The sequence below is a fragment of the Rana temporaria genome, chromosome 2 (genome assembly GCF_905171775.1).
Source record: "Rana temporaria chromosome 2, aRanTem1.1, whole genome shotgun sequence".
NCBI lineage: Eukaryota > Metazoa > Chordata > Amphibia > Anura > Ranidae > Rana > Rana temporaria.
Genome location: NC_053490.1, coordinates 434,975,533 through 435,001,218, shown reverse-complemented (window position 1 = coordinate 435,001,218; position 25,686 = coordinate 434,975,533). Strand labels below are relative to the sequence as shown.

At 43.4% G+C, this 25,686-nt stretch overlaps 1 protein-coding gene across 1 annotated transcript in view; it reads right to left on the bottom strand.

The window, feature by feature from the left end:
• SMG6 (SMG6 nonsense mediated mRNA decay factor) overlaps positions 1-25,686 on the bottom strand; it is a 359,235-nt gene that overhangs the window by 35,449 nt on the left and 298,100 nt on the right. The window contains exon 15 of the mRNA XM_040338357.1: positions 3,768-3,911. Coding sequence (XP_040194291.1) covers positions 3,768-3,911 — 144 coding nt within the window. The remainder of the gene's footprint in view (positions 1-3,767; positions 3,912-25,686) is intronic.

The following is a 25,686-nucleotide window of genomic DNA, read 5'->3' as shown; positions in this document are numbered from 1 at the left end:
GAGACCAGCAAATGTGCTTCTTGTGTTTTCATTGGAAATGGTGGGAGGAAGTGGGTCAGACTGAAGATAAAGTTGAACTACGTCACTCATCAAGCTACAAAGAAAAACCTTCTAATAACCTTACCAACAGTGTAATAGACAGAGGGGGGACAACAAAGTGAATAACATCCCACATATGAAAACAGGATCTGGCCACAGACACTGGGAAACCCTGTCCTACCTTATTCATGCTGCAGGTTCCTGGAGAGGACCAAACTTAACCTGTCATAGTGAGCATACCCCTAAGGAGTTCTTAGGGTCTGGGTGCCATATGAATGTACCATAACGCAAGACATATAAACGCACCCTGCAGTGAGCGCCAAACCCAGCATCCAGTGCCCCAAGTAGAGATGGGTCCAACACCCCCCTCCGGAACAGTGGAAAAGTTCTGACCCGAACAGCAAACCCCATTAAAGTCTATATGACCCGAAAAGGGAATAAAAATCAAAAGTGCCCAATTTGAAAGCTCATATGCAAGTAATTGGCCATAAAGGGGTATGGGGGTCCAGGTACTGCCCTCCTGGGGGACATGCATCAATGCAAAAACCTTTTTTTTTTTTAAACAATTGTTTTTTCAGGAGCAGCGATTTTAATGATGCTTAAAGTGCAACAACAAAAATTCCTTTAAATATAGTGCCTTTTCCCCTAAGTCTGCCTGTAAATGGGCGCATCTGTAGCATAGAACATGCTGCAGTAAAAATAAAACCACATCACATTTAAATTGACTGGTGGTTGCAAATGCCGGCACCCAGGTATTTAAATAAAAGAAAGAAAAAAAAAAAACCCTTGGGTCTGGTATGGATTTTAAAGGGAACCCCATGCCAAGTTTTGTTTAAAAAAAAAAAAAAAAAAAAGCATGCTCTCCCACTCCCCCCCCCCCAATTCCATACCAGATTCCCCAGATAGCGCCTTCTCCCCCTCATGTTTTAAAAAGTAATGAAAAAGACAGTTTTTGGCAAATCCTTTACGTCCCCCTGACATAAATCCATCGTCAATCACACTGCCCACTGCACTCGAAAAAAAAAAAAAAACTCTGCATTTGACGGCCGACCGCCGAATGCCCCCTCTGCTGTTTGACAGTTCTTATACAGGCAAGGGCGTGGTTACCTGGTGGCACTGCCCCCTTTGTGACGCCACAGAACGGTGCATGCCGAGTTGGTGATGTCACAAGGGGCGGTGCCACCAGGCGACATCACTAGGTGGCCCTGCCCTTACCAATAAAAGAACTATGAAATGGCAAAGGAGGCATTCGGCGGTCAATTAGTGCAGCACGTTTTTTTTTACAGGTACGGTGCCCAATTTGAAAGCTCATATGCAAGTAATTGGCCATAAAGGGGTATGGGGGTCCAGGTACTGCCCTCCTGGGGGACATGCATCAATGCAAAAACCTTTTTTTTTTTTAAACAATTGTTTTTTCAGGAGCAGCGATTTTAATGATGCTTAAAGTGCAACAACAAAAATTCCTTTAAATATAGTGCCTTTTCCCCTAAGTCTGCCTGTAAATGGGCGCATCTGTAGCATAGAACATGCTGCAGTAAAAATAAAACCACATCACATTTAAATTGACTGGTGGTTGCAAATGCCGGCACCCAGGTATTTAAATAAAAGAAAGAAAAAAAAAAACCCTTGGGTCTGGTATGGATTTTAAAGGGAACCCCATGCCAAGTTTTGTTTAAAAAAAAAAAAAAGCATGCTCTCCCACTCCCCCCCCCCAATTCCATACCAGATTCCCCAGATAGCGCCTTCTCCCCCTCATGTTTTAAAAAGTAATGAAAAAGACAGTTTTTGGCAAATCCTTTACGTCCCCCTGACATAAATCCATCGTCAATCACACTGCCCACTGCACTCGAAAAAAAAAAAAAAAACTCTGCATTTGACGGCCGACCGCCGAATGCCCCCTCTGCTGTTTGACAGTTCTTATACAGGCAAGGGCGTGGTTACCTGGTGGCACTGCCCCCTTTGTGACGCCACAGAACGGTGCATGCCGAGTTGGTGATGTCACAAGGGGCGGTGCCACCAGGCGACATCACTAGGTGGCCCTGCCCTTACCAATAAAAGAACTATGAAATGGCAAAGGAGGCATTCGGCGGTCAATTAGTGCAGCACGTTTTTTTTTACAGGTACGGTGCCCAATTTGAAAGCTCATATGCAAGTAATTGGCCATAAAGGGGTATGGGGGTCCAGGTACTGCCCTCCTGGGGGACATGCATCAATGCAAAAACCTTTTTTTTTTTTAAACAATTGTTTTTTCAGGAGCAGCGATTTTAATGATGCTTAAAGTGCAACAACAAAAATTCCTTTAAATATAGTGCCTTTTCCCCTAAGTCTGCCTGTAAATGGGCGCATCTGTAGCATAGAACATGCTGCAGTAAAAATAAAACCACATCACATTTAAATTGACTGGTGGTTGCAAATGCCGGCACCCAGGTATTTAAATAAAAGAAAGAAAAAAAAAAACCCTTGGGTCTGGTATGGATTTTAAAGGGAACCCCATGCCAAGTTTTGTTTAAAAAAAAAAAAAAAGCATGCTCTCCCACTCCCCCCCCCCCAATTCCATACCAGATTCCCCAGATAGCGCCTTCTCCCCCTCATGTTTTAAAAAGTAATGAAAAAGACAGTTTTTGGCAAATCCTTTACGTCCCCCTGACATAAATCCATCGTCAATCACACTGCCCACTGCACTCGGAAAAAAAAAAAAACTCTGCATTTGACGGCCGACCGCCGAATGCCCCCTCTGCTGTTTGACAGTTCTTATACAGGCAAGGGCGTGGTTACCTGGTGGCACTGCCCCCTTTGTGACGCCACAGAACGGTGCATGCCGAGTTGGTGATGTCACAAGGGGCGGTGCCACCAGGCGACATCACTAGGTGGCCCTGCCCTTACCAATAAAAGAACTATGAAATGGCAAAGGAGGCATTCGGCGGTCAATTAGTGCAGCACGTTTTTTTTTACAGGTACGGAGGGCAGTGTGATTGACTATGGGTTTACATCGAGGGACGTTTTTTTATTTTTTATTAAAGAAATTGTCAAAAACTGTCTGTGTTTTAATTACTTTTTTACACTTTTTTGGTGAACGGGTGGGGGTACTATGTACATTCACATGGGGGGGGTTCCAGGTTATGGGGGCCCCTTTCTTAAAGAGGGCTTCCAGATTCCGATAAGTCCGCTGCCCGCAGACCTCACAACCACAAACACCCTTGTCCCTATCAACATGGGGACAAGAAATTACATACAGAGCCTGCAAATTCGGGTGTTCCTCAAACGGGGTGAACAGCCAATTTTCGGCCTGAACTCGATCATGCTCGGGCCGAACTGTTAGTCCAACTCTAGCCCAAAGCAAACAAAACAGGCTGTTTTTTTCTCAAGACGCACATCATGGGTAACCATTCTGGAAACTGTTAATGAGCCCTAAGGCAATAAGCAGTTGGATCTTGATAGAAGTGTCAGTCAAAAGAGAAAAATAATAAGGATGGTTTAGAAAACTTTAGAGGGATAGAAGTCTAGAAACCTCTAGAGGGCTAAAAATCCATCACAGAAGAAAACATGAGTCCAGCAGAGTGGGTGGGGTTATAGGAGGATGCACTCTAAAGCTTTTGCCAGTGTCCAATCACCTGTGGGTAGTGTTATAAACCAATGGTCGATGTCTTCCTGTCACCTAATGTACGATTAATATATTTACAGTAAAACAGACTACAGGCAAGTTGTAGTCCACAGTTCAATGTGTGTACCTGAATCTTTTGCTGTCGACGTTTCTGCTCTTCCAGTTTTCTTGCCAGCGCGTGCTTCTTGGCACGCAGTTCTCGGAAATCATGCTCTGCCCCACTGCTGTCTAGATCTGAATCTTCTGTGTACTCCTCGACAACTACATCATCCTGGTAAAAAAAAAAAGAAGATTTATGAGCAGTTACTGTGGGATTTACTGTACACTACTTGCACTAAGTATATTCTTCAATACTTGAAATATTTACTTCCTTTCAGTGCAGGACGAGATTTCAATACGTTTATATTGAAAACGACTGGCACACTATGTGTAAACCTTAAATGTTTTCACCAAGGAGTTGTAGCAAAGACTATTTAGAAAAATCACTCTGTCAAATAATTTATTGTAGTTGCATCAACTAATGTACACAACTGTCCACACACTTAAAAGGGTCTGGAAGAGGAGGGGTCTGTTTTGCTCATTGCAACCAATTTTTGCTTTCATTGTTCTAGGGCAGATATGAAAATTAAAGTGAAATGTTGGTTGGTTGCTAGAGAGAATAGAGCTTGTAGGCACTTTTTAGACAATGACTTGGTCCTAACAAGTACTGTCCAATGGACATGGTGCTGAGAAAAAGTAGTAGTACAAATGGTGTTGTTACAGCAAGGTTAACATTTTTTATAACATTTTGATTTTTTTTACCTGCTAGTGGAACCATTTTTTCATGATGTTATTTTATATAGTGATTCCTAAAAACATCTGGTGGCTATTTCAAGGTCAGTTTGGCTTGCATAATTTAGTAACAACTGTTGTGAAAAATCCTAAACGTAAAGGCTCCTTGGGGTGTGCAATGTTTACCATAGACTGGTGTTGCGAAAAAAGAACAGTAAAGAAAAAATCATGATGCACATGGAATCAGTTTATATTTTTTCATCAATTGGATGTTTACATTAAAGGGGTTGTAAAGGCAGCTTTTATCTTAATGCATTCTATGCATTAAGATAAAAGAAAACTTTGTGTGAAGCGGCTCCTCAATACTTACCAGAGCCCTATCTCTATCCAGCGATGTACACAACTGCCTTGGCCATCTGGGACTCCCCTCCTGATTGACGGAGACACAGCAGCGGCACCACTGTCTGAATGGACACATGGAGCTGCAGCTCGACTCGGGTGCCCCCATAGCAAACTGCATGCTGTGGGGGCACGTGACAGGAGAGAGGGACCAGGAGCACCTAAGAGGGACTCAAGAACCATGATGTGCCCCCCCCCCAAGCATGTACTCACTTCTGCCTCTTCACCATTTAGAGTCAGTAGATGAGTAAAATAACCATGTATGTTGAAGCATGTGACTGGGCCAATCAGTGCTGTCACATGGGAAGTCCAAAGGGCTATCTAAGCTACGGCTTTAGCGGGACCTAGCTTACATAAGGCTATCATTTACTACAGCCAGGTTAAATGGAGCAGAGTGTTCGTAAAAGCAAGGCAAGTATATGTTCTAAAATAACGTGAACCTGTTGCTATACTTTGCATAGGCAAATCATTAGTTCCCTTTAAGCCAGCCATAAAGCATCAGACTTTCATCTTTCACGATGAATGCGATTCAGATCTGACATTTTGTCATCACTAAATAAATAAGCATTAACGTATTAGATTAATTAATCTGTGGCAGTTTTAATTGCTTGACGTTTGTATTTACATAGACCCTTCATTTTCAAATTTAATAAATGAACTCTACATGGAAACAATACTTAAAAGAGGAGGAAACCCCCCCCCCCATGAAAAATTAAAGGGGTTGTAAAGGATTTTTTTCCCCCCCTAAATAGCTTCCTTTACCTTAGTGCAGTCCTCCTTCACTTACCTCATCCTTCAATTTTGCTTTTAAATGTCCTTATTTCTTCTGAGAATTCCTCACTTCCTGTTCTGTCTGTACCTACACACAGTAATGCGAGGCTTTTTACCTGGTGTGGAGAAAGCCTCTTGAGTGGGGAGGGGCGAGCAGGAGTGTCAGGACACCTACTAACACACAGCTCCTTTATCTACAAAGTAGAGAGCGTCCTGACACACCTGCTTGCCCCCCTCAAGAGGCTTTCTCCACACCAGTGAGAAAGCCTTGCATTACTGGGTGTAGTTACGGACAGAAGAACAGGAAGTGGGGATTTATCAGAAGAAATAAGGACATTTAAAAGCAAATTCGAAGGATGAGGTAAGTGAAGGAGGACTGCACTAAGGTAAAGGAAGCCATTTAGGGTATAAAATGATTTCCTTTACAACCCCTTTAAGTCAGCAGCTACAAATACTTACCTTACCTGTCCTAGAATCCAGTGATGTCAGCACCCCAGCCAATGTTCCCATTGGCTCTCGGGTGCTTCCGCTGCCATTTCTGATTTTTGCTAATATACTGCCATATAGACTAGATTTTTTAAATTATTAAGCCATCCTTCTTTGGTATAGAATGACAGGCCTTGTATGTAGTCCAGCATTCAAGCATTATTAAACTGACGTTGTATAATGTTACATGTAGGAAAGGCATTTACTGAATAAGCACTCCCCTCCCCCCAAATCAGTGTGCGGATTAGTCTCTGCAACGGATCCCTGTGCATGAGGTCCAATATTTGCATTCACTTTCACCATGAGATTGTGATCGTCATTAAAGTCACATTACTTGTTGCATTATGAGTTCAGTGTGACATACACACATTATTGTGTGACTTCTTTATACCACAGTCTGAAGATGGAGCTGGGATTTTCTGTTAGAAGTCAGCACTTTGTGATGAACCAAAAATTTCCAATCTAACAAATCAGCTTTTTGCGGAAGTTGGCTTTTAACTTTTTAACTGGTACAATTTAATGTGAACATGACCTGGTCTAAATTGTCCTCAACTTAAACCCTATTTTCATTTACTGGGCATGCTGGATAACTCACACAAGGGTGATCCTGTGATCGACAGAATCCGGGACACAGCATCATGCACAAAGAGGACAGATATGGAACTGTCCTAGAAAATCCAAGACAGCTAGCATCTATGTTTTTTAATAAACACAAAAAAAAGTATGAGCTTGTGTTTGTTATATTTGTCTGAATTTCAGCTTTAAAGTGGAGTTCCACCCATAAATATAACATTACATCAGTAGTTTTAAAAAAAATGTCATTAGTCCTTTAAGTTTTTTTTTTTTTTTTTAGATGCCTTCAAAGTGTTGTTGCTAGGCAGAATAGTTAATCTTCCCTCTTCCTGCACCTAGGTCCTAACCTACACCGCACAGACTTCTGGGAATGTAGTGGGTGTAACTTTCCAGGAGTCTGTGCACTCCCCAGTCTCGAAGAATCATGTGACTTGGACAGTACAGGTGCTGAAACCTGATCTGAAACCCATTACACTGCTTGTGCAGCACTGAGCATGTGCAAGATCTGCAAGGCTGAAATCCAGGAAGTCATACAGTCTGGCTTCATGATGCCCACACTTAAGATGGCCCCAGTCAATTTCTATTTTATAAAGTGTCTAAATGCTGTAACAACCTAACAAAACGGACCTTAGTTTACAGACTAACTTTACTAGAATAGATTAAGCTTGTGTATTACAGGGGTATTTATATTTAAAAAGTGAAATTGTGTCCGGAACTCCGCTTTAAGTGCATTTTGTTCAATTTGTACACAGTAAGATGCCCAGGACCCCTTTGCAAACTTACTCAGCGAATAAAGCACCCCTTTGCCCATAACATATGATGCTACCTTATTTTTGTACTTAATAGAGATTCTGGAATAGAAGATAAAACTGACAAGCTCAAAATGACATTTTCTGCGTCTATACTAGGTTTCAGATGTATAAGCTGTAAGAAAAAAAAACATTTATTGGTGGGCGACAGCATTTTAATTGACAATTGCACAGTTTAATGCCCTTGTGCATTCATGTGATCTAGCGTAAACCTGTGCTTTCAAACCACCATGTCTTGTGGTTGCAAATGAAAAAAAAAAAAAATTTCTGTTCTTTCCAAGATTAGAAATGTATTGCAAGGGGAGCTTTAAATAAGCAGATGAAACAAAAGAAGTGATGGTGGCTAATATTTTGGCCTGTCCATGCTATCCCTTCCTGAAGTCCATCCTGAGAAGGAGGAAGGCAGGCAGATCACATAGAACTCAGTCTCACTTCCTCGTCTCTGGGCAACTCATCACAAGCTGAGGTTTCCAAAGAGGTACGTTTCAGCTAGCATGCGGTAAATGTCTGTTGAGCTCAGGAGTTATATGTGGCTCCTGGTTAACTTCTGAGAGGTCAAGTGCTAGTCAAAAGGGTATTTAGATTGTATGTTCAGCTTTCCTAAGATGTTGGGTGCCAGAGTCCCACCCACTAACCAAAGGGGAACTTCACACTTACCAAATGACTACAAGCATTAACGACTGTGTGCGAGTGAAAGGAGGAGGGGACACCCCAGTGTCAGCAAAGGGTCACAAGTTCACCACGTCTGGTAGTCAGATCCATTCTCAAAACGTGAGAAACTAGCTACTAGAGAGAAACTCTGCCTATTAAAACAGCCACTGATCCATGGCACAAGGATCCAAGCAATTTAAACGTAGAAGTGAAAAAAAAATCTGTAACCTAACAGAATTCACTCACACTGACGTCAAACAGAATTCCACGTTGGAAGTGTTTTTATTTCTGGTTTCCAAAAAATGCACTGCAAAAACATTTATCATCAGGATATTTTTTCAAAGAACGATTTTTTCCATGTCAGCGGGGAACACTTAAATGAAAAAAAAACTGAAGCAAAGCAAAAGATCTGTTGCAGACAGCAACATGATTTAATATGTAAATCAAATATATTACACATACTTAAAAAAAAAAAAAAAAAGTGTATATATATATATATATATATATATATATATATATATTTTCCAGGGAATTCCATGGAGTAGCAAACTAACCTTCCTAACCTAACTGGCATTGGTTTAGCTGCCAACTCCTCCTCTTTAATTGTATTTATTTTATTCATTTAAATACAACATATTGAAAGACCAGGTGAAAGCAATTCAACAAAAGCTGCCATGATAGCATAAACAGGCTGCCAACGTTGAACACCTCCTGAAAATACTAGTTGCTTGGCTATCATGCAGACCCTTCAACTTCACTGACCTAAAAGAAGTATGCAGAACAGATGTCTGAAGTCACAGGAAAAATGCTTATTCTAGGCCAGTGACTCAATTTCAGTGGCGACCCGTCCATAGGTGGCGCATGGGCGCCGTCCCCCCAAGCAAAAAAAAAACATAAAAACAAAACAAAAAAAAGGCCCTTTAAGAGAGTGTCCAGGCACCAGACACACGGCAGTCTATGGGAAGCCGATTTGCCTTTGTTAAGGGAGGGTTCGGGGCGCAAGTGGTGCGACCGCAAACACTCCCACACTTCACCGATTCGTATGTGGCCTGCTTTCCGATATTTTAATTGGTGGGGATGGAAGAAGACTGGGTGGTGCTTTTTGTGGCCACAGCCGCGTCACTGCTGGTTTTCCAACTCACTGCTGCGTGGAGAGAAGTGGCGTCACTTGCTATGGCGGTACGGAGCAGCTCTTCCTCCTCCCTGTCCTCCAGCTCCTACACATAGGTGTGCTCCAGGTGGATGTCATTGGACCGTTCTCTGGGAAGCTTGCAATCAGCACTTAGTGAATATATGAATGGTGCTACCGCGCGCGCCACTCAAGTGTAGAATAACCGTGAATGAAAAATACATTTAAATATGCTGCTAAATCTATATGGGTAAGTAAATAAATACCTGTAGTGATATTGATAAAAGAGTGATCAGCGCATACAGTTCAATAAATAAATAATATAGATAATAAAACCACTAATGTATAACAAAATAAGTGATAATAATGTGCAATAAATGCTAATAGTCCCAAAGTACAAACTTAAGTGAAGACTTGTATGAGTAGGTCCAGGGATGGTTCCTCCACATAGATTCACAGCTACTGTGTCTCCACGGGTACAGATAGCCTCACAAGTTCTCTCCTCGATTTGAGCCCCAGTAAAATCAAGAGACACTCCATTGTGAAGTACTCCGGTTACACCCCATCACGTGGCTTCATCAGAGGTCACCTCTGATGAAGCCACGTGATGGGGCGTAACCGGTAAGGATCTGATGGACCAGGAAATAGGAAGAGCCTGAACACGGCTGTCACTGCTGCTTTGTTTTTACTTTGATGTAAGTTTCTACAGCTTTATTTATTAAAAATCCCTTGCTGTACTTCACGATGGAGTGTCTCTCTTGATTTTACTGGGGCTCAAATCGAGGAGAGAACTTGTGAGGCTATCTGTACCCGTGGAGACAGACAGTAGCTGGGAATCTATGTGGAAAAACCATCCCTGGACCTACCCACACTCACACAAGTCTGCATATACCTGCCTTAAGGTAAGCGCTCTGTGAGCACAGCACCTAGAAGATTTATACAGAAGATTGTGAAGTTCCTTTAAGATTTGGATTGCACAAGGACCCTCATCACTTATTTTTTGCCATTTTCTGTTCACTTATGTTTGCACTTTGGGACTATTAGCATTTATTGCACATTATTGTCACTTATTTTGTTATACATTAGTGGTTTTATTATGTATATTATTTATTTATTGAACTGTATGCGCTGATCACTCTTATCAAAATCAGCACTTAGTACTCTGACTTCAGTGACTTTTTATGGGACTTTTCTCAGCTCTTCTGTCCTTGTTGTGTACTCCAAGGAACTGACAGGTTGGCAGATTAGGGATCTCAAGAATGTGAGGACAGAATGCGAGTCAGAGAGACAGTATCAGTGGAAGCAAGTGGAATACAGGGGATGGAGTAAGTGGATTCTATAAAAGGGTGGGGCTTATGAGAAGTGGAAGGGATCAAAAAGAAAGGGTGGGGTCTGGCACCCCCCATCCTAAAACTTCACCAGCTGCCACTGCTCAATTTAGAGACAGCCAGAAAACCAGCATTTTGTGGTTGGCAGACAGTTTTTTTTTTTAAATCAGTAAAATGGTTTATTGTGCCAAAAATATAAGTACGGTACAGAGATATATATCAGCATACAAAAAACGTTGCAAAATAAAATTATTACAAAAAGACTTGCTTTGTACGCATGCTAGAACAGAGGCACCAGGAGGTGACCTAAACCAAATTCCGTCATTGAAGGAGTTTGAACTATGCCGGGCAGGTGAGAAACCGCCTCTCCCCCCAACACTAACACACACTCGGCCAACGGGCCAAAACTGAAAGTCTGCATTCCACCGTCTGCTTAAGCATTCAGAGTCCTTATCCATCCTCAAGTAGGTTCTCCCGACCATATTATGTAATCCCCACAGGCGCGTACCTCAACCATGGTCTAAGTTTTATACATTTTTTGACTGAGTCAGACATATTTTATAATTTTATGTTTTGTGCGTCAGGAAGATAGAATCGATTACATCTGGAACAGCCGGGTCATAACCAGTCTCGGAGGTGCCAGTCCAGGTGTTTCCAGCCAGGGTTGCCAGATGGAATTAAATTTCTTAGGGGCATTTCTATGCTGATATGTATAATGTTCCCTCACTATAATAAGATTCACCTGATCAATCCATTGTTTCTTAGTCGGGACATGCGGGGACAGCCAGAATCTAGCTATCTGTTTCCTTGCTAGATATAGGAGCCTAATCACTGCTATATTAATAGGTGGGGGGTATACCTCTTCGTCCACGGCACCCAGTATACATACTATGGGGTCCAGTGGGACCCTAACTTGATACACCGAGGAGATAACCTCTGTGACACTCCTCCAGAACCGGTGTAACTTGGGGCACCTCCACATCAGGTGAATAAGCGACCCCTCCCCCTCGCATAGCTTGGGACACAGTGAAGAGTCCCTTCTTCCCCATCGAAACAGTTGAATAGGCGTACGATAAACCCTGTGTAACAGGAACAGGTGAGACAACCTGTGAGACTGCGAGACAGAAGTGAGAGGGCCAGCCTGTAAACAAATTTCCCAGGTCTCGCCATCAATGTCCCCCAAATCCTCTGTCCACCCTCTTCTGCATGGCAGAGTTGCTGAGTTTTGCACAGACGACAATAGCGAGGAGTATACATGGGATATCATACCCTTTCTTTCCGTGCCAGAAAATACCTCAGTTAACAGCCTATTCCCAGATAGCTGGAGAACCGACACCTGCCCCTGTGCCCGAAGGGCATGCCTGAGTTGTAGATACCTATAAAATTGTTGTCTGGGTAGACCAAATTCATTTTGTAAATCCTGAAATGATTTAAGCACATTGTTACTGTAAATCTGGGCGATGTTCTTAATTCCTGCCAGTTTCCAAACCTGAAAGCCTTCAAGCCTGAAGACCTCCATTAGGTTTAGGTTGTCCCACAAAGGAGTGTCCGCAAGAAATCCCGAGACACCCAAGGTGGATCTAACCATAGACCACAGCTTCCTAAGGAGGACCACGGTGGGTGCCGCCTGAGGCAGATGCGGAAAACCCGCCTCCAAATTTGCTAGGACCGACGCACTCCCCGAACCCGTTCGCAGTAGAGTATCAATTGAGTCATTATCATTGGCCCGCCCCATGCCACACAGATGCTGCATTTGAGAGGCTAAGAAGTAGAATTTAGGATTAGGGACAGCCGCTCCTCCCTGGTCTTTATCATATTGTAACGTGGACAATCTGATACGGGCCACTTTTTTTTTCCAAATCAGTGATCTAAACAAGGAATCTATCCGGGTGAACCAACGACGAGGTATCCACTGAGGGGAATTGTGCATAATGTATAGAAGTTGGGGGCCCCACACCATTTTTATTAGATTTATTCTACCAATTACTGAGAGCGGAAGTTTGCACCAGGTATTACAGGTCATTTGCAGTCGTTGGAAAAGGGGCAACAAATTCTCCTCCAAGTATTTCTGTGGGTTAGCTGACACCTGAACTCCTAAGTATTTAAAAGATTCCACCACCTTCAGTGACCCCGCCGCCTCCGGTAGAGAGGCAACCGGACCATCCACAGGCAAAATGACGGATTTACCCCAATTTATCGAGAACCCCGACAAGGAGCCGAACCGTTGGATCAATTCCATAGCTGCCGTAAGAGATGTATCCACATCTCCCAGATACAACAGGGTATCGTCTGCGTAAAGAGAAATCTTCTCTATCTGTTCACCTCTCTCAAAACCGATTATCTCAGGGGAGGACCTTATCCGCGCCGCTAACGGCTCGAGGGCTAGTGCAAAAAGCAGGGGCGATAAAGGGCACCCCTGCCTTGTGCCTCTGTAGAGCGGAAAGGGGTCCGTAAGGTCCCCGTTCACTCGAAGCCTGGCCGTGGGGGCAGCATAGAGTAACCGAACCCATCTAATAAAACTGTCACCCAGTCCAAAGCGTCCCAGGACCTCCCACAAATAGGGCCATTCGACGCTGTCAAAGGCTTTGGCAGCGTCTAATGACAGGATCGCCCTCTGTTTCTCGTTATCTACAGGTATCTGTAAATTAAGGAAGAGGCGTCTAATGTTGAGGGCAGTTGACCGGGAAGGAATAAAACCTGATTGGTCCGTATGGACTAGTTTAGTTATAACTTTAGCGAGCCTGGTGGCCAATACCCTAGCCAGTAGTTTAACGTCTGTTGTCAGTAGTGATATAGGTCTATAGGAGTCAGCACTTTGGGCATCCTTACCAGGTTTCAATAGGAGAACTATAATGGCCTCATTCATGGATTGGGGCAGGGACCCCTGATCATACGCATCTATAAACACTTCTTTCAAAAGAGGTATCAGGCCTTCAGAGTAGCGCCCATATACCTCCGCCGGCAAGCCATCCGAGCCCGGAGACTTGCCAGGAGAGGAAAGCGCCAATGCCTCCAGTAGTTCATCAGTCGTGAGCGGCGCACTCAATTGCGCCACGTCTGCGGCCGATAGACGCGGGAGGTGGCACTGATCCAAAAAGGAGGCAATCTCCTCAGTAGTAGGTGAGACTTTAGAGGAATACACATCAGCATAGAAATCTTTAAATGTGGATAGCACATCCGCATGAGATGAGACCAGTGACCCCGAGACATTAGTTATTGACTCTATGTGTGGCGAGCCCCTTTGTGCTCTCACCATCATAGCCAGCATATGACCTGTGCCCTCCCCGTCTTCGAAGTACTTCTGCTGAAGGAAAAATCTTTTATTCTCCGCCCTGGTCATAGTCACATGCTTAACCATATTCTGAGCCTCATTCCATGCCCTTTCGGTATGCTCAGAGGGGGAGTCCACATAAGCCGACTCAGCCCTCCCAGCCTCCCGAAGCACGAATTGTTCCCAAGACTTCGTCCCCGTTTTAATGGAGTTGATAGACCTAATAAACTGGCCCCTCAAAAAGGCTTTAAGAGCATCCCAAAGGACACCCAGGCCCGTGGAATTCCTGTTAATCCTAACAAAGTTTACTAGTTCAGTATGAATAGGATCAGGGGCTGGGAACAGCGACATCCAGAAGGGATTGAGCCTCCAGCAAGTGCGCTTAGAGATTCCAGACGCCAGTATCTCAATACATAAAGGCGAGTGGTCAGAAACAGTCCTGGCCTCGTACTTTATGGACGAAACCAGGGGAAGCATCTCACTGTTGCCCAGGCCCAGATCAATTCTAGAAAGGCCCCTATGCGAGGCGGAGTGGCAAGAGTAACATCTCTCCTGTGGGTGAGCAAGCCTCCAGACATCTCTTAACCCCAGCTCCTGTAGAAGCCGAGCAAAAGGCGTCTGGCTCCTCCTAGGTGTGGCCGCCCGCGCCCCAGGAGAAAACTTGTCAAGGTCGGCACACAAAAAATTATTAAAGTCCCCCACTACAAGAGCGGGGACACCGGGGTGACGTGACAAGAAGGTGGCCAGGGTCTTAAGAACCTCCGCCGAAAAAGGTGGCGGTATATATATGTTGGCTATAATACATGGTATGCCATTTAGGGAACAATGCAAAAAAATAAAACGACCTCCAGGGTCTATTAGTGAGGAGATAAACGTATACGGTACATTTATGCCAATAAGTGTACTGACCCCTCTGGCATACGATGAAAAAGCAGAGTGGTACTGGTTGCTATACAGCCTAGAGGAAAATGGAGATTCCTGACCTGGTAGAATATGTGTCTCCTGCAGGCACACCACTGAGGAGCCCAGCCGTTTAAGCACATGACCTACTGCCATGCGTTTCACTTTATCTCCCAGCCCTCTAACATTCCAGCTAGTTAACACAATCTGTACTGCCATGTCCTAAGTATAGAATCATCTGCAGCGAACACCACATAAATGCATTTCAAGTCAATAGGCCAGGACCATCTTACAAATAATAAAATAAACGCTATTCCATCTCGGTCGGGACAGAACACAAAAAAATAATAGTAGCGAGAGTGACCAGGTGGGGAGGAGAGAATCTCATTTCTAATGTTATGGGGAGCATAAAACACAGGGTGAGGTCTCCCCAATGTCTCAGTCCAGGCGCATTGGGCACAACCTGTGGAAACAAATGTCAAGCAGACTGTAGACATATCATTCAAGAGAACCATTATCAAGCTCAAAGGAACCAAAAATAATAAAAAACCGTCGATGAGACTTCTTGTCCACGAGGGACTCAGTTCTAGTGGGCAAAGTTCACTAGCCAGCTTAAGGGCATCCGCCTCCAGCGGATCTTTTTTCAGTGTAGAACAAAACATATTTAAACTGTGCGAACACCTCCTGTGGAAACAGTTCTCCGCCTTGGAAGGAGGTTGAAATAGGACATCATTCCTGTCCCGCTGTTAGGTAATAATGTTGGTGCTTGTGAGTGAAGCATGTGGCGGTCACTCATTCCTGCGTCTTCTCCCCAAATCTTCACGCAGAGAGCGCTCCTCTCTATCCATCCATTGCATGGCTTGGGCAGGTCTCTCAAAGAAGTGCACTTCATTTCTAGCTACCACACGGAGCTTAGCAGGATAAAGCATGGCATACTGTAATTCCAGGAATCGCAACCGCTTTTTGACATCATTAAATTGGGCGCGCTGCTTTTGCACCTCTGCTGAAAAGTCCGGAAATAAGGATATCTTGGAGTTATCTATAACTAGAGCCTCCCCCAGGGTGCGTGCCTTAGACAGGATGACATCCCTGTCCCTGTAGTGTAACAGTTTAAACAGAAAGGCCCTGGGCGGGTTCCCCGGGGGTAAAGGCCTCAGGGGGACACGGTGTGCGCGTTCCACCGCAAACATTTGTGAAAAAGAGTCTTTTCCGAATTTCTCTGTCAGCCATTGCTCTATGAATGCTACCGGATTCTTTCCCTCCATTCTTTCTGGTATTCCAATGGCTCTAACATTATTGCGGCGCATTCTATTTTCGAGTTCGTCAATTTTTGCCGCATGTTTAGCGACCATCAGTTGTTGGGCATGTGCCTCCCTCTGCATAGGGGCTATATCATCCTCCAATACACTAACACGGCCCTCAACATCAGTAGTGCGGTCCCGCAGCTTCTGCATGTCCTGGCGCATGTATGTCATTTCTGCCTTTACCCCCTTAAGTTCTGATGCCAGGTGTGTCACTGAGGCATTGCAGGCCGTAATTGCTGCAAAGATGTCCCTTAGTGTGGGCTCAGGCCCGTCCGGGCCTGAGGCCTCCACCGCATCCAGCCCATGGGACCCTGGTGATGTACTCACTGTGTTCCACGGCAGCACTGGTGCGGATGGGTCCTCCAGGGGCACAGTGTCGTCGGCATCGGATTGGGACCCGCTCCGGTTGTCTCCGCCATCCCCAGGGACCTCCAGGAGCTCGCGTGTGCTGATCGGGGAGAACAACTTCTGAGCCGCGGCTTTGTATTTCTCTTTCGCCGACTGCGCGGCGCCGCCATCTTGGATCGCGTGGTCCGGGGCCGTGCGGCCTTGTGCATTGCGCCGGGACATCTTATCTACGCCCGATCCGGTACCGTCGAGGGTCGCTGTAGCAGCCAGGGGAGTCCAGGTAGGTAGCGGGACCAAAGTAAAGCCACGAACGGCTTGTCAGCAGGATAATCGAGCGGATGATCGGCGGAGCTCACAGGACGTGCGACCGTCTACATCCCCAGCTAAGCCACGCCCCTGGCAGACAGTTTACATACTTCTCTAAACATAGTTCACACAAGTTTCTCACAGAAATTACATAAATGAGCCAACTGCAGCATTATCTGCAATGTATACATCACCATCATTTCATAACAAAAATAAATAACTTTCTGCACTGCAAATCCAATCTAGTGTGGATGAGCCATAAATGAGAGCAGTACACACTGAAAGTAGGCAGTTAATTAAAATGTAAAATTGTTCGTCTTTAGCGTATAACAGCAAAAAAAAATGCTAAACCTATTCATGAAAACAAGTATTGCATATATATATATATATATATATATATATATATATATATATATATATATATATATATATATATATATATTTGGAAGGTGGTTAGTTACAGTATAAAACCAGGCTGCTTTTTTTTAATCTAAGAATGTGTCAAGATATTTATTATAATCCAGTTAAGCTCCAGAAGGTTTTACCCCCTTCATGACCAGGGTATTTTTTGATATTCGCCACTGCGCTATTTTAACTGGCAATTGCGCAGTCATGCAATACTGTACGCAAATTCAATTTATATTTTTTTCACACAGCTTTCTTTTGGTGGCATTTGATCACCACTGGGTTTTTAATTTGTATAATATAAATGAAAAAAGATGAACATTTTTCAAAATATTTTTTTTTTACTTTCTGCTAAAAAATATAACCAATAATAATAATAATAATAAAAAAAAAAAAAAATGTCTTCCGAAATTTAGGGCAAAGTGTATACTGCTACATGTCTTTGGTAAAAAATAAAATAAAAATCCCAATAAGTGTATATTGATTGGTTTGCGTAAACATTATAGCTTCTACAAACTACTGAATGACAGTACAGATCAGGCAGTATATATACGGTGGGTGGGCCTTATGCCCCGTACACACGATTGGAAATTCTGACAAGAAAACCGTGGATTTTTTCTGACGGAATGTTGGCTCAAACTTGTGTTGCATACAAACGCTAACACAAATAGTCTGAAATTCCGACCGTAAAGAACATGGTGACGTACAAGACGTACGACGAGCTGGGATCAATGAAGTTCAATAGGCAATTCAACTCTTCTGCTTGATTCTGAGCATGCATTTTTTTTTGCGCATCGGAGTTGCATAAAGATGAGCGGAATTCCCGACAAGAACTTTTTCCGTCTGAAAAATAGAGAACCTACTCTCAATATTTTGCTGGTGGAAATTCTGACAGAAAATGTTGGATGGAGCATACACACGTTCGGAATATCCGACCAAAAGCTCACATCCAACTTTTTTTTGACGGAAAATCCTATCGTGTGTACAGGGCATTAGGCCGTTACATACCTACAAATACAGTACTGTGCAAAAGTTTTGGGCAGGTGTGAATAAATGTTATAAAGTAAGAATGCTTTCAAAAATATGTATTTAAATCATTTATTTTTAATAGGGAAAAGTGAACCAATAGAGAATAATCTACATCAAATCAACATTTGGTGCGACTACCCTTTGAATTCAAACCAGCATCAATTCTTACACTTTCACAATTTGTACACATTCATAAAGTCAGGGATTTTGTAGGATTAGAATTAGGTGTATGATTATCCAATTATACCAAGAGGGCGAAAATTATCTAAATTCAAGTAGAAACTAGGGGTGCAACGGATCAAAAAACTCACGGATCGGATCACACACACACACTTTATAGTCATTGTCAGAACTGGGGGGAAATAACATGCAGTATTAGTAAATAATCTTGCTGTAAAAACAGCAAGCTTGTACTTTTAACTTTTTCCCTCTCCAAGTCTGCTTGCCAGAGCCCAGTGCACAGCGTGACACGCCTCCCCGGGGAGGCGTGTCACGCTGGGCTCTGGCAAGCAGACTGGGTGGAGCAAGATGGCCGCCGCTCCGGAGCTAGGCCGAAGCCGGGGACTTTCCTAGGCCTAGGCTCCGGAGCGCTCCGCGGATCGCGGGGTGTGCCGATCCGAACGGGGTGACCCGTTCGGATCACGGATCGGTGACGATCCGTTGCACCCCTAGTAGAAACACAGTCAACTGAAACAGAAATAGCTGTGTAGGAGGATTAAAACTGGATGAGGAACAGTCAGACTTTGCTACTACGTTGAGGTTGTGGAAGACCGTTTCAGGTTACAGGTCCTACACCATAGCAAGACTGAGCACAGCAACAAGACACCAAGTAGTTATACTGCAAGGTCTCAGCTAGACAAAGATTTCAAAGCAGATTGGGGTTTCAAGATGTGCTGTTCATGATCTTTTGAAGTAGTACAAATAGGAAATGCTGAGGGTTGTAGACACAGTGGTTCGGCCAAGAAAACTTAGTGCAGCAGATGAGACACATCATGCTTACTTCCCTTCAACATTAGATGATGTCCAGCAGTGCCATCATCACAGAACTGGCAGAAGAAAGTGGCACCCAGGTACTACACCCATCTGTCTGGAGACATCTGTCCAGAAGTCATCTTCATGGAAGAATTGTGGCCAAAAAGCCACACCTTCGATGAGGAAACAAGGCTAAGTGACTCAACTATACTCGTACTCTTATTTCCTCCCACATTAACTGCTCATGCACGCTCTGTAGAGTGCGTAGCAGAGAGATAGGTGACCTACTGTGTCCATCAAACACAGCTGAACACCGATCATAGTACCAGGCCACTGTGAGCAGCCCTGGTATCATATGATCGCTGTGCACATGAACAGTAGTAAACAACGATGTAATTGTTTACTAATGTGAGCGCTCTGTGATTGATCACAGTAATCACAGCAGCCCAGTATCATGTAATAGCTGTGACCTTTCACAGATGTACATGAGGTTTTATGAACGTACATCACACCGTCTTTTACAAATATCATGGTAATAAGCAACCACAGTATTAAAAAAAAAAAAAAAAAGTGAGTAGATCAACCCCCCCCCCCCCCCCCTCAGTATAATACAATGTCACTACGGTAACACGTCACTGCTCTGATGACAGCATGTAAAATATATATATATATTTAAATTGTAAAGAAAAATTATAAAAGTCAGTCCACTGAACCACCACCACATAGTCATATTGTCCTTAATTACTGTCATACTAGTTACAGTGGGCACTGCCTTGGTTCTCCAGGGCCTCCAAAAATGTGGTAGGTAGTCCAGAAATTAGGTGTGTAATTAATGTGCCTAAGGGTGATCCTTGGATTTTGGGCACCTCTACACGGCTAGGCTGTGAAAATCTCACACATATGGAATCAATCCCCATACTTGGGAGGAGTAGCAGAATGTGTTTTGAGTGCAATTAGAAGTATGCCTATGATGTATGTGAGAAATCACTTGGTAAAATTAGAACATTGTGACAAATTTTTTTTTTTTTAATATTTCTTTCTAAATTTTCCCAAAAATTTACAAAAAGCTACAACTTCAAAAAAACATGCCATGCCTCTTGCTAAATACCTTGGACTGTCCACTTTCCAAAAATGTGTCATTTGAGGAGTATTTGTAGTGCCATTTTAGGGTCAGTACATCAGGACTAAAATCAATTTTTAAACCTATAGTTACCATAGTTCGTAAATGCGAACTTTCACACAGACCAAATAATATACAATTATTTGGGTTATTTTTACCAAAGAAATGTAGGAGTATACATTTTGACCTAAATTTCTGAAAAAAAAAAATTTTTAGTAGCAAAAGACAAAACGTACATTTTTTGGGGTCTTTTTTTTCATATGGCAAAAAGAAAAAACAGTGGAGATTAAACAATACCAAAAGAAAGCTCCATCTCAAAAGATGACAAAAATTTCATTTGGGTACAGTGTAGCATGCCTGAGTAGTTGTCATTCAAAGTGTAACAGCGCTGAAATCCGAAAACTGGACTGGAAGTGGGTGAAAGTGTCCAGACATACACATTTGTTTTATATACAGTGAGGGAAAAAAAGTATTTGATCCCCTGCCGATTTTGTAAGTTTGCCCACTGAAAGAAATGATCGGTCTATAATTTAAATAGTGGATTCATTTTAACAGTGAGAGCCAGAACAAAAATATCCAGAAAAACAAAATTTCAAAAAAGTTATAAATTAATTTGCATTTTAATGAGTGAAATAAGTATTTGACACCTTCAAAAAACATGACTTAGTACTTGGTGGCAAAACCCTTGTTGGCAATCACACAGGTCAGACGTTTCTTGACCTTAAAAGTGCTTCTTGAGCCACTCCTTTGTTGCCTTGGCCATGTGTTTCTGGTCATTGTCATGCTGGAATACCCATCCACGACCCATTTTCAATGCCCTGGCTGAGGGAACAAAGTTCTCACCCAAGATTTGACGGTACATGGCTCCGTCCATCGTCCCTTTGATGCTGTGAAGCTGTCCTGTCAAAGAAAAAAATGCTATACCAAAAGAAGTTAGGTATAGAATAGTGCCAAAAAATAGAGCCTCGGAAATATAGTGTCCTGTCCTCTTGGCAGAAAAACACCCCAAAAGCATGTCGTATGTTTTCTTGGCAACTATGGTCCCAACAGTTCTGGGCCGATTTCTTACCGTTTTCATGATCATTGAAACTCCACAAGGTGAGATCTTGCATGGAGCCCCACACCAAGGGAGATTGAGTTATTTAGTGCTTCTATCATTTGCGAATAATCGCACCAACTGTTGTCATCCTCTCACCAAGCTGCTTGACAATGGTCTTGTAGCCCATTCCAGCCTTGGGTAGTTCTACCATCTAGTAGTTCTACACCCTTTAAAAGTCTATGGTAGAAATCAAAAGTGCTAATTTTAAAGGTTAACCACTTGCCGACCGCGCTATAGACAAAAGACTTCTACAGCGCGGTCGAGTTACTCTGGGAGGACGTCCCTGGGACGTCCTCCCAGAATCCTGCTCCTGCGCACCCCCTGGGGCGCCCTCCCGGAATCATCCGTGACTGCTGGGTCTAGAAGACCTGGCGCATCACGGATGGCGGTAAATTGCCGCTGATAGCGGCCGTTAACCACGTGATCGCTCCGTCCAATAACGGAGCTATCACTTGTACACATACCGGCATCATTTGATGACGCCGGTTCCTCCCTCCCCTCGGTACAGTAAGAGTGGAGAGGGGAGAGAGCGGGTGTCAGCAGAGCTGTGGGCTGGATCTGTGACAATTGCAGTCACAGATCCAGCCATCGATCCCTGCGCAATACTCTGAAATACCCTGCACAATACTCTGAAATACCCCGCAATACTCCAATACCCAGCAATACGTCCCCCCCGCCACCCTCCGATGCTTTTACCGACTCACAGCTACGATCAAAGCCAGGATAATTTTTTTATTTTAGGCTTCCCAGCCTAGAGGTGAGATGTAAGGTCTTATTGACCCCATATCTCACTGTAAAGAGGACCTGTCATGCTATATTCCTATTACAAGGGATGTTTACATTCCTTATAATAGGAATAAAAGTGATAAAAAAATTATTTCTGGGGGAAAAAGTGTCAAACTAAAATAAAGTAAAATGAAATGTTTTATTTTTTAAGCGCCCCTGTCCCTGTGTGCTCGCATGCAGAAGCAAACGCATACGTAATTCCTGCCGACATATGAAAACTGTGTTCAAGCTACACATGTGAGGTATCGCTGCGAACGTTAGAGAGAGCAATAATTTTGTCCCTAGACCTCCTCTGTAACTAAAAACATCCAACTAATAAAAAAAATTAAAGGGTCGCCTATGGGGATTTTTAAGTAGCGAAGTTTGGCGCTATTCCATGAGCGTGTGCAATTTTGAAGGGTGACATGTTAGGTATCTATTTACTCGGGGTAACTTCATCTTTCACATTATGCAAAAACATTGGGCAAACTTTACAGTTTTTTTTTTTTAAGCACAAAACTTTTTTTAAAAAGAAACGCGTTCGAAAAATTGCTGCACAAATATCGTGCGAGAAAAAAAGTTGTAATGGCCGCCATTGTATTCTCTAGGGTCTTTGCTAAAAATGCATATATAATGTTTTGGGGTTCTATGTAATTTTCTAGCAAATAAATTATGATTTTTACATGTAGGAGAGAAATGTCAGAATTGGCCTGGGTGCTCCCTGCTTGTTGGGCCTCTGTATGTGGCCACGCTGTGTAAAAGTCTCACACATGTGGTATCGCCATACTCGGGAGGAATAGCAGAATGTGTTTTGGGGTGTAATTTGTGGTATGCATATGCCGTGTGTGAGAAATAACCTGCTAATATGACAATTTTGTGGAAAAAAATAAAGAAAAAAAAATATTGATTTTGCAAAGAATTGTGGGGAAAAAATGACAACTTAAAAAAACTTAGCATGCCTCTTTCTAAATACCTTGGAATGTCTTCTTTCCAAAAAAAGGGTAATTTGGGGGGTATTTGTACTTTTCTGGCATGTTAGGGTCTCAAGAAATGAGATAGGCCGTCAGTACTTCAGGTGTGATCAATTTTCAGATATTTACACCATAGCTTGTGGACTCTAACTTTCACAAAGACCAAATAATATACACAAATTTGTACTTATTTTTATCAAAAATATGTAGCAGTATAAATTTTGGCCAAAATTTAGGAAGAAAAATTACTGATTTTCTAAATTTTATAACAGAAACGAGAAAAATTCATATTTTTTTACCGAATTTTCAGTCTTTTTTCTTTTATAGCGCAAAAAATAAAAAAACCAACAGTGATTAAATACCACCAAAAGAAAGCTCTATTTGTGTGAAAAAAAAAGGACAAAAATGTCATATGGGTACAATGTTGTATGACTCAGTAATTGTCATTCAAAATTGTGAGAGCACCGAAAGCTGGAAATTGGTCTGGTTAGGAAGGGGGTTTAAGTGCCCAGTGGTCAAGAGGTTAATATGCAATATGCAAGTAATTGTCATAAAAAGTGTTTGGGGACCCGGATTCTGCCCCAGGGTACATCAATGCAAAAAAAAAGTTTTAAAAACGGCTGTTTTTTCGGGAGCAGTGATTTTAATATTGCTTAAAATGAAACAATAAAAGTGAAATATTCCTTTAAATTTCATATCTGGGGGGTGTCTACAGTATGCATGTAAAGTAGCACATGTTTCCAGTGTTTATAACAGTCTCTGCACAAAATGTCATTTCTAAAAGGAAAAAAAAAAAAGTCATAAAACTACTCACTGCTATAATGAATTGTCGGGTCCCGGGAATACAGACAAAACTCATTACAAAAATCCACACCAGACCCTTATCCGAGCATGCAACCTGGCAAGACGCAGGAAAAGAGGAGGGGGACAAGAGCGCCCCCTTTCCTGAATCGTACCAGGCCACATGCCCCATGTTGATGGGGACAAGGGCCTCATCCCCACAACCCTTGTCCGGTGGTTGTGGGGGTCTGCAGGCAGTCTCTTGTCCCCCCTCTTTTACTGTGGCCTACCAGGTTGTGTGCTCGGATAAGGGTCTGGTATGGATTTTTGGGGGGACCCCCACGCCATTTTTTTAAATTTTGGTGCAGAGTTTCCCTTAAAATCAATACCAGACCTGAATTGGTTTTTGGGGGGAACATTATGCAATTTTTTCTTCATTTGGCGCAGGGTTCCCCTTAATATCCACACCAGACCTGAAGGGCCTGGCAATAGAATTTGGGGGACCCCTACGCATTTTTTTTTCAATGACTTATCTGTATTGCCAGGACCCGACAATTTATTAGAGCCGCGAACAGTTTTAAATGACTTTTTTTCCTTTAAAAATGTCATTTTGTGCAGAGACCATTATAAACACACGCTACTTTACAGGCATACTATAGACACCCCCCCCCCCCCACGCGTGCACTTTAAGCACTATTAAAATCACTGCTCCCAAAAAAACAGCAGTTTTTAAAACTTTTTGTTGCATTGATACATGTCCCCTGGGGCAGGACCCAGGCCCCCAAACACTTATGACAATAACTTGCATATTAACCTTTAAAATTAGCACTTTTGATTTTTCATGTTCGTGTCCCATAGACTTTAATGGTCTTCAATTTTTTTTTGCCTGTTCACATGTCCAGCTGCGAACCGAATGGGGGGGGGGGGGGGTTCGGCTCATCCCTACACACACACACACACACACACACACACACACACACACACACACACACACACACACACACACACATTATATATGTATATATGTGAATGTGTGTGTGTATTTATAAATATACACACACAGTTAAAAGCATATCTTAAGTCAAAACTTTGACACTATGCACAGCCACCGGCCGCCACTACCAAATGCTGTTTTTGCAGAGCAGGAATATGCCTGCTGGAGCTCTGTTAACACAGGTCACGGCCCCCGCTCACCTCCCTCTGTGCAGGAGTGCCTATGTCAGCTCCAAGGTAGATGGCTGCAGGGCTGAGCTATGTCTCGTCTCACATGAAGCTCAGCCTCGGAGCACACCAGCGCTGACATCCCCTTCTCTCTCTGCACAGACACGAGGAGAGATAGAGCTTATCTGCTCCTCCTCCTTCTGAGTCTGCCCCCCCCCTTCACACCCCGGAGATGTGTGGGCACTGGACAGGAAGTTTGAACCCAAAAAAGCATCAGACAGCCTGCGCCTCAGCCTCCATCCTGGTAAGCTCACCCCCTCTAGTCTCTCCTGCCTCCCACTGTATAAAAAGGGGTGCTCTGTGGACTTTGTTAAAGGGGAAGGGGGCAGGCTATGCGCGGACTCTGAGGTAAGGGGAGGCCTCTGCGCGGACTCTGAGGTAAGGGGAGGCCTCTGCGTTGGAGGAGCCATGGAGACACCTTTGGAAAGCAGCATTGTCAATCTAGGGAAAAGGGCAATATTGGATGCAATAGCACAGGGGTCTCCAAACATTCTAAACAAAGGGCCGGTTTATTGTCCTTCAGACCCTTGGAGGGCCGGACTTTGGCCAGCAGGAGTGGAAATTTTCCTGGCATCATTGTTAGTAAACATCTGGTATTAGGGGGAGGAATAGTGCCCCATTGCTGGTATCATAGGGAG